The following is a 14,352-nucleotide window of genomic DNA, read 5'->3' as shown; positions in this document are numbered from 1 at the left end:
GTGCGGAGGAGACCCAGGGGCAGACGGGGGGATCAAAGGCAGGGAGGAAGGGACCGGGGCGGGTGAGGACGCAGTGGGGGCACCACTTAGAGGTTTTTCGAAGTTGGAGGTCGACTGACCATATGGCTGACGCTGCGTTGTCTCCACCCACGAGGACCAGGCTAACCCGGACAAGGTCACCTCTGGGTTCCGGTGTGTGGGTTACTCCCAAGTCCCTCAGGGGAGACGCCCCCTGGCTGTGCCGAGGGGGCGTGGGGGATGGGCAAGCAGCTGCTGTCTCTCATTAGCCTAGTGTCCCTCTCCTTCATGGGGCAGGCCAGCCACCCTCAGGGATCCGAGTTGCTGGGCCACCAGGTGTTCCCAGGGAAACCTCACCTCATGGTAGGGGTGGTCCTGGGGGTTGGGGGCCCCCTCTCCAGGCTCAGGTGGCTGTGGACAGGACTGTGTGCAGGTGGGACCTCCGGGCTCAGAGCTGGGTCGTTGAGGGAGAAGAGTGAGACAGCTCTTTGCACTGCCGGGCAGAGACAGGGGAGAGGGGAGAGGAGTCAGCAGGGCTTCCAGTGCCTCCTCTCTCTGCTCCCCCGCCCCACCGACCAACCACCTTTCCCAGCACACCTCCCACCCAGACCTCCGTGACACTCCCAATCACTTTTGTTAGATCACGCACTTAGGATGGGCTCCAACCAAAAAAACCAAACCAAATTGACACTAACAACAAAATCTCATCCTGATGCTGAGCAAGCCTGTAGACTAGTGACGAGTTTATACAAAATGCAAGGGACAGAAACAAGTTAAATGGCAGTGTGACAGAGTAACCACCCAAATTCAGCATAAATGACCTGGTTTCATCAACAAACAAATGGTATGAAAAAAGTGGCCAAAAGAGGATGGGGTTAAAGTTGGGTGAGAAGTACACGGGGATTCATTTGCACTGTAGTTTTGAGAAGCTCTGTGAAATTTCAAAAGCATAAAGAGAAGACAGAATACCATGTGTACCGAGGAGAGAAAAGAAATTACATGGCTGTTAAAGCTCTGATTCCCAGGTCCCAACCTGAGCACCTGCATTTTTATTTTTTTGAGGTTTATTTATCTGAGAGAGAGAGAAAGAGAGTGTGGGAGTGAGTGGGAGAGAGGCAGAGAGGGAGAGAGAGAATCCCAAGCAGGCTCCAAGCTGTCAGCTCAAAGCTCAATGCAGGGCTTGATCTTGGGGGTAAATGGAGTGGCCACTGGGGAGGGGGCTTTGGCTGCCCCAGCCCCTCTCATAAGCCCACAGCTGGGAACCAGTGTCTGGACAGCTCTGCCTTCCAGACATCTGCTGGCATCTGAGTCTCCAGGGAGAGGCTTGGAGCTTCTCAGCTGCTTCCCACAGAACCAGTGATCCTGGCCCTAGGATGCCTGGACCCTGGCGGGGGGTGGGGGGGGGTGGAGAGGAGGTGGCCCTGGCACCTCTCCCTGCATTCCTCCTGGGACATGGCCCCCACACTCCCCTTGCAACCCATCAAAAAAAGAGCCCATTGCTCAGGAAACCCAGGGAATGAGGTCCCCCTCCCCCCACAGGCAGCTGTGAGACCCCCTGGGGCCCCTGTGGAGACTTGGAGAGGACAGCTGATAAAGGCCCTTAGGTTCTCTTCCTGGACCCTGAGTCTGGGGTTGAAAACCCAAATGCCCTCAGGAATATGCAGGTGCTATAAATGGTGCCACTCATTTTTTTAAAACAATTTTTTAAATGTTTTATTTTTGAGAGAGAGAGACAGAGCATGAATGGGGGAAGGGCAGAGAGAGAGAGGGAGATGCAGATTCTGAAGCAGGCTCCAGGCTCTGAGCTGTCAGCACAGAGCCCAACGCAGGGCTTGAACTCGTGAACTGTGAGATCATGACCTAAGCTGAAGTTAGACGCTTAACTGACTTGAGCCACCCAGGCGCCCCATGATGACACAAGTGCTGTGAGCCTATGTAAATTCATTAACGCTAACAACCACTTTGCAGTAGGAATATCATCTGACTTTATTTACAGATGAGGAGACTGAGGCAGCAGAGGCAGACCGGTCGCCACTGTGCTCATCAGCAGCGAAGCTGGGGCTCAAACCCAGGCAGTGGGCTGTGCGTTGCCTTTTAACCACTCCTGCCCTTACCTCCATCAGGAGACCGCCGTGCCTTCACTTTTCACATCCTCTGCTGGGCCCCATCACTGCCCCTCCCTCCCAAAGTCCTGGACCCAAGTAATGTTCAGCCCGACACTACCCGTGACTTGTGGTGGTGGTGGCGGGGGGGGGGGGGGCACATGAAACTTTTGGGGCCAGCAGCATCGGGTTTGTGGAATCAATAAATGAACCAGTATAATATATGCAGTTCCCTTTTTGTCCCCCAAACTATCCCTGCTTTCCCACCACGGCTGTTCAGAGAGTGGGTGAGCATGAAGTCTGTGCCGGGCTGGAGGCACCACGGGACGATGGTCAACTGGGTCACACTTAGAGGAAAGGCCTCCCCATGCCAAGACCCCCGAGATTTGTGGGGATAAAGAGCACGTGCATTTTCACTCTGGCAGCAGGTACTGGGCTTGCACCCACCTTACACTGAACCTGCCACGTGCGAGGGGCCCCTTTCCCCTCCCCCGCAAGCAGTGCTCTCGAACTCCATCTCTGCAGTTCTGACTGGTGAGGACGCGTAGCTCAGTTGAGTTGTGACTTGCATCTATTTTATTAGGAGAGAGCTTGAGTGTATTTTTAAAAGTGTAAGAGCCATCTCAGTTTCCTTTTCTATAAAGGAAACCATGCCCATCTTTCTGGAAAACGTTCAGGTCCGGGCTTAAATCCTTGCCCTGTGTGCCCTTGGCCAGGTAGGTGACTCTGGTGGCTGAGCCTCAGTTTCCTCATCTGTAACCGGGAATCCTAACACATCCCTCACACTAGAGAATAGAAGTGATGTCTGTGATAAAGTGCTGGCTCCCTAGAGATGCTCTGTAACGTCATGGTGGCCCGCGGTCACTTCCTCCTGGAAACGCCACACGGAGCAACCCTCTCCCCCACTGAGAGCGTCAGGCCTCTGAAGGGTCAAATTTGCCTGCAGCACTGGGCCCCTGCTGGCAGCCACTCCCCTCCCGGTGATTCAGAGGCCTGGCCTGGTCTTCCCTGACTGCTCTCCTGTGCCACCTTACCCATAACCAGAGGCCTGACTGCCTTCCCCCAGTGACTGGGAGAGACTGCACGGTAGGAGGGAAGCTTCCTCCAGGGCCATTTGCCAGATGTGGACTAGCCCAAACATGGAAATATGAAGGTCATGTACCATATGGGTCTGGTTTAAGGCATCCTGCGCTGAGCCAGACCCATGCTGGGAAGCCAGTAGTGACTGAGCTGGCCCCAGGTCCTGCCCTCAGAGTCCAGTGGGGACACAGACCCTCCATTAGACAGCGGAGGCCCTGAGGTCAGGGCCGGGAGGGAGGAGGCACAGGCAGAGGGGTCAGGGCTGTGGGAGCCCAGAGCAGGTGCCTAATCCAGACTAAGGGATATCAGGGAGAGCCTCCTGGAGGAAGGACAGCAAAGCTATAGTCTGAAAAATACTGAAAAAAATGAGCCGGAAGAACATGTTCGTGTGTGTTAGGGATCACCAGAAGCCCCATTTTACAGTTGACTCTTAGAAAGATAAAGCTGCTTGCCCAAGTCACGTGGGAAAGAAATGGCAGAGATTGTTAGCTGTCCCTTGTCACCTGTTTTCCCTTTTTCCATAATAACGAATCCCAAATTTTAGTTGGGCATAAGGCCTCATTTCCCAGCCTGCCCTGAAGCTATTAGGTGGGGCTGTGTGTGATACTCTGGCCATTGGGAAGTAAGTGCAGGGGGAGTGTCAGGCTTAGAGACATGTCCCTAAATGGAGGGGATGTGTCTCTCCCCTGCTGGCTGGAGCTGGACATGATGGCCAGAGCTCTGGCAGCCATTCTGGACCATGAGGGTAAGGCTCCCTGGAGATGGCAGAGCAGAGGGTTTGAGGAGCCTGCACCCTAATGAATTTGTGGAAGTGCCACACCAGGCCCACACCACCCACCTCAGGACTTTTAACCTGCATAAAAACCTTGCCTATTTAAGTCATTGTTAACTTGGGTTTTCTGCCATCTGCAGCCAAAGCAAATCTAAATGCAATTTGGGTTATTGTAAGTCTGCCCGGTGACATAACATAAGGCACTGTCTTTTGAGGGCTTGTTCTGTGCCTGACATGTTTTACACACAGTTTCCTGTAATCTTCACCGTAGCCCTGGGCAGTGGGCACAGGTCACATTCCTGCTTCGTAGATGAGGTAACGGGATCAGAGAGACAAAGACACTTGCCCAGGACTGCACAGTGAATAAGTGACAGGGCAGGATGTGAACCCTGCTCCCCCTAATTCTGGATCCTGAGCGTGTCCCACTTCAAAGACCCAAGGCCCTCCACTGATCCTTCTAGAACACAGCAGGGGGTCGGTAGGGATTGGGACAGATTGGGCAGAAGGCACCTACCTTCGTATGCCTTGGCTGCATTTACCAGGCTGGACCACTCAAGGCCAGAGGCCGTGTCAGGCAGTGGCATCATCCCAGGGTCAAGGCGCCGCAGTGGCCGGTCCCGCCCATCGGCCAGCGAGAGCTCCGAGGCTGAGATGGTGGCTGGGTAGGAAGAGTGGAGACAGGAGATGGGGGAGAATGACAACGTGAAGGAAACAAACTTTCTGTAGTGTGTAACATTACAGAATTGTTACAGCACAAACGATTAATACAATTATTAGAAGATGACACATGCCAGCAGGAAAAGGGGTGGGAGTATCAGGTGTTTACGAGGGTGGGGACAAAGAGAGAGGAACAGAGTAGCAGGAGGTGAAATCAGAGGTGATGGGGCTGGACTGTGGGGCCTCGTGGGTCAGGACTTTGTCTTTTGCTCTGAGTGACACGGAGCCACTCAGGTGGCTCTGCGCAGGGAGGGACGTGACCCGACAGAGGTGTTCACGGGCTCTCTCTGGCTGTGTGTAGAAGACGGACCGTGTGGGGGCGGGGAGCGGGGAGACAGTGAGGAGGCTGCCGTGGTCCAGGAGTGAGAGGAGAGCGGGCAGGACCAGGTGAGGCTGTGGGGGCAGGGGAACAAGCGGCAGGCCCCTGGATCTATTTTGTACTTGCAAAAGTACTTCCTGAAGAGGGGATGTGAGTGTGAGCCAGGGTGCAGGGGGAGCTTCAGGATTCGGAAGCTGGCCCTGAGATGGGACGGCAGGGGACAGGCCAGAAGTCTGCTTCTGGAGGTGTGGAGCGGAGGACGCAGTGCCAGCCCGCAGACATAAATCCAGGTCGTCAGTGCGTGGACGGTGTCTGGTTATGGCAGGGTCACTGTGGGGAGAGCTGCTGGGTCCTCGTGTGACAGGCCAGGCAGAGAAAGAGGCCCCTGGGAGTGACAGCACCAGCGGCCGCATTTGCCACAGCCATCGGCTGAGTCCCACGTGCCAGCTGTAGGCCCCGGGCCTCGGCCTGCTGATGCCTCACAGCTGCCAAAGGGGAGGGGACAGAGGACTGCCGTGAGGCACCGAGAGGTCAGGAGGTGACTCAGGCAGGAAAGGCCAGGCCTGACTGACCACATGTCCTCCTGCTGAGCACCATGCCGGGTTGTGTCATGGGGATCATCTCCCAGCCTCACCTCCAACTGGCCAGGAGGGAGGTGCTGTTACGACCCTGCGTTGTGCTCAGAGCGAGACGTCTCGCCCGCATTCACACTGTCTGGTAGTGGCACTTGCCTTTGGACTGCGTGGCCTGACACTGACCCTGCTCTAAGCCCAACCCCATGAGGGTTTGGGGTTTAGAAGGTCCCTGTTAATACTCCGTTGTAGCCCTGCTCTGCAGTCCGGAGGTACAAGCCTGACTCATGATGGATTAAAGTGCTTGCTCCAGACGGTAGAATGCTAACAAAATAATAAATAGCTACTGCTTTTCCTGCATGTCAGGGATTGTGCTAAGCGTTTTCCACGTATTAATCTGAGTCTCACTTTAATGCAGTGAGGGGTAGATTCGCCTCGAGCTGAGATGGGGACTGAGTGAGAGGAGACTTTGGGAGGCTCCATCCCAATAATACAGGACACAGCCCTCAGCCAAAACCCCTGGGGACACATCTCCGAAGTCAAGATCTGTTTGAATCGGAGAAAGCTGTGCAGGTGCTATAACATACCACACCCAGAAGGGCTGGGCAGCACCCCGTATCCAACACAACAGTGTTCTGCAGTGAAGTTCACGGTCACTCACACCAGATGGGGTAAAAAAGAACAATAAATACATAGCCTCATGTCCGTCTGGGTTGGGTTTTGCTGCTCAGTGAGCTTGGCCCAAACTTCTGCATGACCTCTCAGTTGTAGAGTGTTTGGGGTTGTGAATGAGGGATTGCAGGGTGGACCAAAGGCAGGGCCAGCCCGAAATGGTGCACTGGTTCTGATGGGGGCCCCCCTCGTGGGGGATGCTCAGTAAGCAGTCGCTGGATGAGTCAAAGGATGGATGAGTCATATCCCTACACCCCCTCCCTCCAAGAGCTGGCAGACTTGGGGGGAATCAGGTAAGTAAATAAACACTTGCGAAGCCATCTGCTTGGTGCTGGGACAGGATCTGGGGGCGCAGCAACTGTAAGGCCTGATCCTCACGGCCCTCCAGGCTGCAGCAGGGGGTGCTGACACCCTCTCTCTGGCCTCAGATGACTCCAATTTTGGGGCACTCCAGACTTCTAGGTGACCCCCCAGGTGCCTGGCCGACAATCCCCTGCTCTGTGGGACACCCTGTGCCCCACCATCAGTACCCGACTGAAACTCCTATGCACCCCACCTCCCTACCATGGCTGACACCAACACTGAGGATCTCCAGTGCTGACTGTCCCCCCCACCCCCGCCGCTTCCCATCGCCAGGGAGACTCCCCCGCCAGCCCCAGGGGCCCGGGCTCACATTTCTTCTCTGGGAAGCCGTTGCCGGTCGCAGGGACGGTGCTGGGGCTGCCGCCGCCAGGTGGGTGGGGGTGCTGGTGCTGGCGGCGGGCGGGCAGCGTGCTGGAGGGGAAGGCGCAGGTGCTGCTGAAGAGCACATCGCTGGGCAGGCCCGGCTCCAGGCTGGCAGCGTTGGCGAAGCTGGGTTCCCGCCGCCCGCTGCACAGACTCTCATCTGACAGCGTCCGCTGCAGGCTCTTCTGTGGGGACTGCTGTCGAGACAGGGTGGGTCATGGGCCGCGGTCGTGGCCTGGCTCACGGTCACTGTCCTCGGAGGCACCTTCCCGTCTTGGATGGCTGTGTTTGTGACCCACCCAGCATCTGCTTTTGCCCCTTTCTGCTCAAAGAATCCCAAGTTTCCCCTGGGGATAGCTCCTCCCCCAGTCACACCCCGCTTGGTTCTGGCCCTCAAGAGGCCAATGCCACTCTCCCATTCCAGGTAAGGTCAGGGAAGGCAACGCCAGTCATCGGTGGGGACCGCTGGGGACAGCGCCCTGGAGAGACTGGGGCCAGCTTGGGCCCACAGGAGAGCACAGCCAACCAGGAGTAGGCGGGCACAAGAGTGAAGGGAAGCAGTGGCTAAGGGAGCCTGACTTTCCTGGGAACCCCGCCTCCACTCTTGGACCGCGCAGGGTGGGTGGGTGGAGGCTGCTTCCGGCCTGGGCTCCATGAGAAGGACATGAGAGCCAGTTAAGAGCATCCCTTCCCAGTCACATGAGCTACCCTAGTGTGGAAGAAATGCCCCACGTGCCTACCGAGGCTGGCTTACATTGCGATTAGGTCCCTGACTAATGTGACGACCCGACACCTGACTATGAAGCTACATACACCCAGACGGGACTGGCAGTGCCCCAGGTGGAGGCCATGGGCAGGGAGGGCCAGAGTGACTGCAGGGGGCCCTGTCTTCCTCCCTCACCCTCCCATGACCGCCTGGCCCGCCAGACTGTGTGTGCGTGTGTGGGGCGGCCTCTACATACTCCCGCGTCTCTCTCCTGCTCCGGCGCCAGGTTGTCCATGATGATGAGTTTCTTCAGGTCGTCCTCGATGGTGGATTTGTAGTTCTTTCGTGGGGAGCGGAGGTCTCGGAGGGACGCCCTCAACCGCGGCTGCCCGAAGACGTTTTTCGTGTTGGTGTCCACCTGCCTAGAATGACAGGATCGGGGTCAGAGGGGTCTTGGGGGGGTGGGGGTTCAAGCTGCTTCTCAAAGCGGTCCTGACCCAAGGCTGGCTGCCACCGCCACCGGGTGAGGGGCCACAGCCTTCTCCGTGTCACCTGGTGAAGGTGAGCTGGGGTGGGGGGGCAGCGTTTATTCTCACCATTCATTCATCCCGCAAGTGTTTCTATCTTCTGGGAACCCGCTCTGGGCCATGCCTTGTTCACATAGCAGTGAACATGGTGCTGACCTCCAGTCCGGGAGACTGACAATGAATATATGGACAGAAGTCTGGGGGAAGCAGGAGGGAGCCCACAGGGTGGAAGAGCACTCCAGGAAGAGGAAACAGCAGGTGCTGGGCTACGAGGGGTTCAAGCTTGGTAAGTGAGGAGTGGAGGGGCCCACAGGCGGGGTGGCCTGAGTGAGGGGACAGGGAGGGGATGGGTGGTGTGAGGGAGGTCTGGGAGGCGACAGGCCAGATCCTGCAGGAACTGCAGGAATGAGCCACAGAGGAGACCTGGGACTACATCTGGGGAGCCTCTGAGATTCTGAACTGGTGAGTGTGAGATCCTGATTTGTGTTTTAGAAGGATCACTCTGGTGGCTGGATGGAAAAGTGACCCTCGCGGAAGTGGGGCCAAGAGTGGGAGGAGGGAGACAGTGAGAAAGTTCCTGCAAGCTGTTGGGGTGATGAGGGTGGCCCAGACCAGGGCTTCCAAATGCAGAAGAGAGATGGGGTCCCATGGTGTCTCACAGAGGGATAATCTCCTGGGAGCCAGGTCCCCATGGGGTGAGTGCTGGGCCACGGAGAGCAGACCTCTGGCTGGGGCCCCCAGGGTCCATCGTCAGATGTCCCTAACTTTGGTTTTCCTCACCCATCGTATGGGCTAAGAGAAAGAGAGTTCACGAATCATGGGGTGGCTGGGAAGATCCAGAGATCAGGCACCTGAACCCGGGGCAGGGCCCTGGGGCCCCCTGATGGCCACCATCCCCATTTTTCTACTGGGCCTCCAGTTCCAGAAGTTGGTCTGTGAGCCCGGGTCACTCAAATCACCATCTTCTTCTTCAGCACCCAAAGCTGTCCCCATGCTGCCTTCCAGAACACTGCCATCTAAAAGCCACTGAGGCACAGCCTGGGGCTAAAATAAAAGGAGGAGCCCCCAGAGGCGGACTGGCCTGGGTCTGAGTCGTTCTTGCTGAGAGGCTGCAGGTACATCGCACCACCTCTCCGATCCTCTGGAGAACGTGCTGACCTCCCAGCACTGTGGGGATTGCTAGAAAATGCCGGCTGGCACCCGACAGAGCCAATGCTTGGGAAGCATTCCCAACTGCTTACCAGAGGCTGGCCCCGAGCTGCGCACGCTCCTCCACTGCTCCCCTGACCCCTCTGCTGGCCCCACAGGCCGTCATCCTCTGGCTCCCCTGGGGCTCCCCGTCCTCCACTCCTGGGACTTCCCCTGAGGCCTCCTCTAGCTCTCAGACTCTGGCCCAGCCTTTGGGCTCAGGTCTGACTTTCCTGGTGAAAACTGGGTCCCTGACCAGAGGTGTCACCAGGAGGGAAATAATGACAGCTAACAGCCCCTCACTGTGTACCAGGCCCTGTCCACCATCCCGAGGACTCCATGCACGAGAACTCGTTGAATCTGCACAGCAGCCTCCCCGGGAGCCACTATTACTGTTACTCCCATTTTACAAATGGAAGACTGAGGTACAAAGAGACTAGAGTAACTACACAACAGGCATCCAAAGTCACACAGCCCCTGTGAGTGGAGGAGTCAGGATTCTCGCCGAGGCCACCAGGCTGCAGGGCCTACAGATGTTACCACTGTACTTGACCGCCATGTTTGTAGCACAGACATGGCATGTAAAGGATGAATGGTGTGTGGAACATAATCGCGTTTGGTTTAGTAATGATCTTTTAAACGCAGAAAAAAAGTTCTGGGAGAAATCATGAACAATGGTAAATTACCTCTGGGAAGTAGGCGTCTTTTTAGGAGGTGGGAAGAAGGGACTTTCCCTCTTTATCTGATACCCTTCTGAACTGTCTCTGTTTATTAATCGCAGGCTATCGCAATAATAATCGTTTTAACAACTATTTTAAAAAAAGGTGACACCTGGACTTTATCATTTTGTAACTCAGGAAAGAAAAAGTCTTTGAACCCAGGAAGAAATAAGATGTCTAGGGCTCCTGAGGGTTTTGAAGTCTGTATTTCCTTTCTCATTTTTCTCAGCTGCCACCTTGGGATTTTAACAAAAGAAGGAAGATAGGGTGGCAAGTTTTTTTTCTTCTCAGGTCATATTCCTCCCCAAATTAGAATTCCAGGTCTAGGGTAATGCTGGCTCCATTACGGTGTTCTCTGAAGTGTGCTCTCTGGGCAAATGAAAAGCTTTAGATCCAAAAAAGAGACACAGAAAGCGCATACGCCCTCAATGAGTTCCTCCCATGGGAGCTGGAAGGGGGCTTACCCCTCCCCATGCCAAAGGGGTTCCGCCATTTTCCAGAATCCCCTGCAAGGAAGGGGGTGATGTGTGGGACTCAGCGCAGGGCATGCCATGTGCTGTGCCCACCTCTCCTGGAGAGGGAGCAGGCTGGGACCTCAGCTTGGCTGTGGCAAAAAGGGGCACCGTTTACAAGGCCGTCCTCTGGGACAGATGCAAAACCCCCCCGCAGAACACTTTCAAACATGCATACTCTCGGCCCTAGGGGCTCTACTTCTGGGAGGGTGTCCTTCAGGAAGGGGAAGAGTGAAGCCTCCCAGGAAGGACGATGGCCCCACAGAGTAAGAGAGGCAGACCTGGTCCACATGGCACCGGAAGAGGTTCTCTCAGATACAGCACAGAAATAAAGAAGTGGTATGTATAGTGTGAAATCATTTTTAGCAGTAACTAAGTTTACACACAGCTTAGTTTGATACATTAAAATTTACCAAACTCTCAACTCCAAAAGATGGGTACCATTGGGGGATTCACTTTCTAAGAATGTGCCTCACCACAGCCATGAGATCCTTGACGATAAGCCCTCCTCTGCCTCTGCCCTCATCTCCTCCCACACAGGCCTCCCAATGCTCCTTAAACATGCCAGGCACATTCCTGCCCCAGGGCCTTTGCACTGGCTGTTGTGTCTGCCTAGAGTGTCCTCAACGGCATTTCCCATGAATGGCAGCTTTTCACCCATCCAGCTTTTCTCAAATGTTGCCTCCTCAGAGAGGCCTCCCTGACCACTCAGCCCTCTGGCGCTCCCTCCCAGCCCAGATGTGTTCGATCGCGCAATCCCGAGTGCTGCTTCACTTGTTCACCTCCTGGCAGTTTGTCGTGGGCACTTGTGTGCTTGTGGTCCCACTCCCACCTCACCTGCAGCCATCTGCATCTTGTTCTGTGTGGGGAACAAGGCTTGCCATGTTGCAAGCACTCAGAAGTAGCTGTTCAGTGTGAATCACACAGAACCAACCTTCCTTCCTCCCAACCAACCCACTAACCCACCTGCCTATCTCCTTCCTGCCAACCTTCCTCTCTTCCTTTTTTTTTTTTCTGTTCATTTATTTTTGAGAGAAAGAGACAGAGCGTGAGTCGGGGAGGGGCAGAAAGAGAAGGAGACACAGGATCCGAAGCAGGCTCCAGGCTCCAAGCTGTCAGCACAGAGCCTGACGCAGGGTTCGAACTCATGAAGTGAGAGATGGTGACCTGAGCCAAAGTTGGACGCTTAACTGACTCTTCCTTTTCTTAAAAAAAAATTATTTAAGTAATCTCTACATCCAATGGTCGGGCTTGAACTCACAACTCCAAGATCAAGAGTCGCATACTCCTCTGACTGAGCCAACCAGGCACCCCTCTTCCTTCCTTTTACAACAAGCTTAAATTACTTTTATGAAAGAGGAAAAAGTACAGAGATATCTTAAAAAGTTAAGCCAAAGAACACAAGTATTCCTTCCCTGCTCTGTTTCCTTTGTGTTTATTTACAAAATCGCCTTCCCAGCTCCCAGGACCTCCAGGACTCTCCTGGGGGCATTCCTGATTCTGCGGTGGAAGACTGGCTCACCAGAGGACATCCTGCTACGACCGCCTCCCCCAACCCTCAACTCGGCAACACATCTCATCCGCTGCCGGTCCCGTGGCCTGACACTGTGTGCTGCCACGACGCGTCTAAAGGGGAAAAGGACGACGGAATTCAGTTTGGAGAGTCAAATCTATCATTTGTGCTCTTAATTCTTTTCCTCCTGGAAGAATTTTCCAACGTATTTCCTACACTGCAAATTCTAAGCAATAATTTAAAGTGATATTAGTTCCAGGTTAACAAAGCCAACTGAACCGGGCTTGCACATTCTGATCTTTTTCCTTTTTCTCAAGATCTCTGGTCTCCGTAGTTGTCAAAACCTAATGACCCCTGAGGACAAAACAGACCGCTCTCTGATTATTCAAAAGAACGAGATCACCTCTTTGGTGCTAACATGGAACTGTCACCGAAGTAAGAGAAGAGCAAGAAAGAGAAAAAGGCAGAAGGGTAGAGACGGGGAACCATACTGGCAAGTGAAGAGGAGGGTGAGGGAAGAAGCACACACAATCACAGGGGCTTCATCATGTTTGGAACATTCCAGGAAGGATGCAGCAGAAACAGAGCTACGGCTGCATGTGGGGAGGGGCGCTGGACCGCTGGGCGCCATAGAAGGGAGAGATGCTTCTTTTGTATTGCAAACCCTTTTGTACTAGTTTGGTTTTTATCCTGCGCACGTTTTACCTTTCAAAGTTCAAATGAAGAAAACGCTAGGAAGGATGTGCCTTCTCAAGATGTCTGCCCTACAGCACCGGACATAATCTCTAATTTGCCCATGCTGCCTGAACTTGCGACTTCGCCATGTCGTGGAATTAAACCACTTGCAGTGGAGAAGAAAGAAAGACAACTTACAACGAAGGCTCTGCAGTAAGGAGCCAGACAACAGCAACTCCTTTTTCCTGTGACACAAGGGCCAGGGGTGGAAGGCGACCAACGGCTCTGACTTGGCTGGGCCTGCTCCCAGCTGACGCTGGGCTCTGGCCTCCAACTGGGGCGGCTCCCTCGGGGCCAAGTTAATTAAGCTAATTAGCACCGCTGTCAGCCTGTCTGAGCTGGGGGCTGTGCCAGCACGGCTGGCGAGGACACACAGCAGGTCTGCACCTCAGGCGGAGGGAGGATATTCCTGGAAGGATGGCTGGGAGAGCCCTGTAGGAGCAAGCAGCGGCGGCCTGCCCTGCCGTGGGAGGAGTGGGGGGTGGATGTTGGGGACAGGCTTTCCCCTGCTCCTTCGGTGGCTGCACTGAGCTGGACCTAAATCCGAGGAAGGAAGGAGCCCGAAGGCCAGCTGTCAACCAACAGACGCCAGTGCCTGTCAGCCCAGCCAACAGTGACCAGGCATTTCCCTGTGATTCACTGAAATCCTCACATCACCTCTAGGATGGGTACTCCTGTCCTCCCCTTTTGAGGCTGGGGAAACTGAGGCACAGTGAGTTGAGGACACTCAGCATCCACATTTGCCGGATGCTCTGAGCCACCGTGAGATTCACTCATGATGGAAGCTGTGCTCGACCGTGCATGGGTCGTGGTAGCAGCAGCTCCTGGTGAGCTGCTGGGCCTTCGCCCCGGTGCTGGTGTCTCGTGTGTGGCTGCATTCTTTCCTCACGGCTGCCGTGAGAGAGAGGTTCTACCATCGCCTCACCCCACAGGTGGGGGCACCGATGCCGACAGGTGCTGGTGGAGCTGGGATGTGAACTGAGACGGTCGGACTCAGGGACTGCCCGTCACCCCGAGTGCTCACTCGCTCCTGGTATCCAGGCTGCCCCCACACACGGGATTTCCCCTCATCCCCTCAGGGGCCCTACATAAGGATGCTTGGGGCCTGGGTCCTCAAGTGTGACAAGAGAAACTGTTCGCTAGGGCCTGCCTCCTCCTTACTGGGCCCAGAGTCTGCAGGGACAGGGTCAGGCGGGGCCCGACCTGTATAGGTCCAAACAACCCTGTGTAATGTCGCTGACTAGTGTGACACTTGGAGACACGTGGTGTCAGTATGGCCGTTCCCTGGAAGAGCAGCGGCCTGTTCTTGGCTGTGCCTGTTTGTGAGGGAGGCTTCTTAGGGTGGCCCAGGGGCCACTCTAGCCCACAGGGGCACTGCCGTCCCTTCAGTTGGGTTAAGATCAGCCTGCCGGGGAGGAGATGCCCAGGACGGCTAGGGGCTGCTGACTCCACCTCCCGATCTGAGCTCCAGCCT

General features: G+C 55.3%; 1 protein-coding gene across 3 annotated transcripts in view; it reads right to left on the bottom strand.

The window, feature by feature from the left end:
• The window catches only part of SIPA1L3 (signal induced proliferation associated 1 like 3), a 240,147-nt gene that overhangs the window by 4,893 nt on the left and 220,902 nt on the right, over positions 1-14,352 (bottom strand). For 2 of the 3 annotated variants that reach the window (XM_030297615.1, XM_032591515.1), the window contains exons 17-20: positions 7,941-8,106; positions 6,926-7,175; positions 4,487-4,630; positions 376-511 (exon numbers count right to left, since the gene is read on the bottom strand). In XM_030297615.1, the coding sequence (XP_030153475.1) occupies positions 376-511; positions 4,487-4,630; positions 6,926-7,175; positions 7,941-8,106 (696 nt within the window). The remainder of the gene's footprint in view (positions 1-375; positions 512-4,486; positions 4,631-6,925; positions 7,176-7,940; positions 8,107-14,352) is intronic. The other variant, XM_030297618.1, reaches the window with a different exon arrangement.

The sequence above is a fragment of the Lynx canadensis genome, chromosome E2 (assembly GCF_007474595.2).
Source record: "Lynx canadensis isolate LIC74 chromosome E2, mLynCan4.pri.v2, whole genome shotgun sequence".
In the NCBI taxonomy this organism is placed as follows: domain Eukaryota; kingdom Metazoa; phylum Chordata; class Mammalia; order Carnivora; family Felidae; genus Lynx; species Lynx canadensis.
The sequence above is the reverse complement of the archived record's forward strand: the minus strand, read 5'-3'. Positions and strand labels throughout refer to the sequence as shown.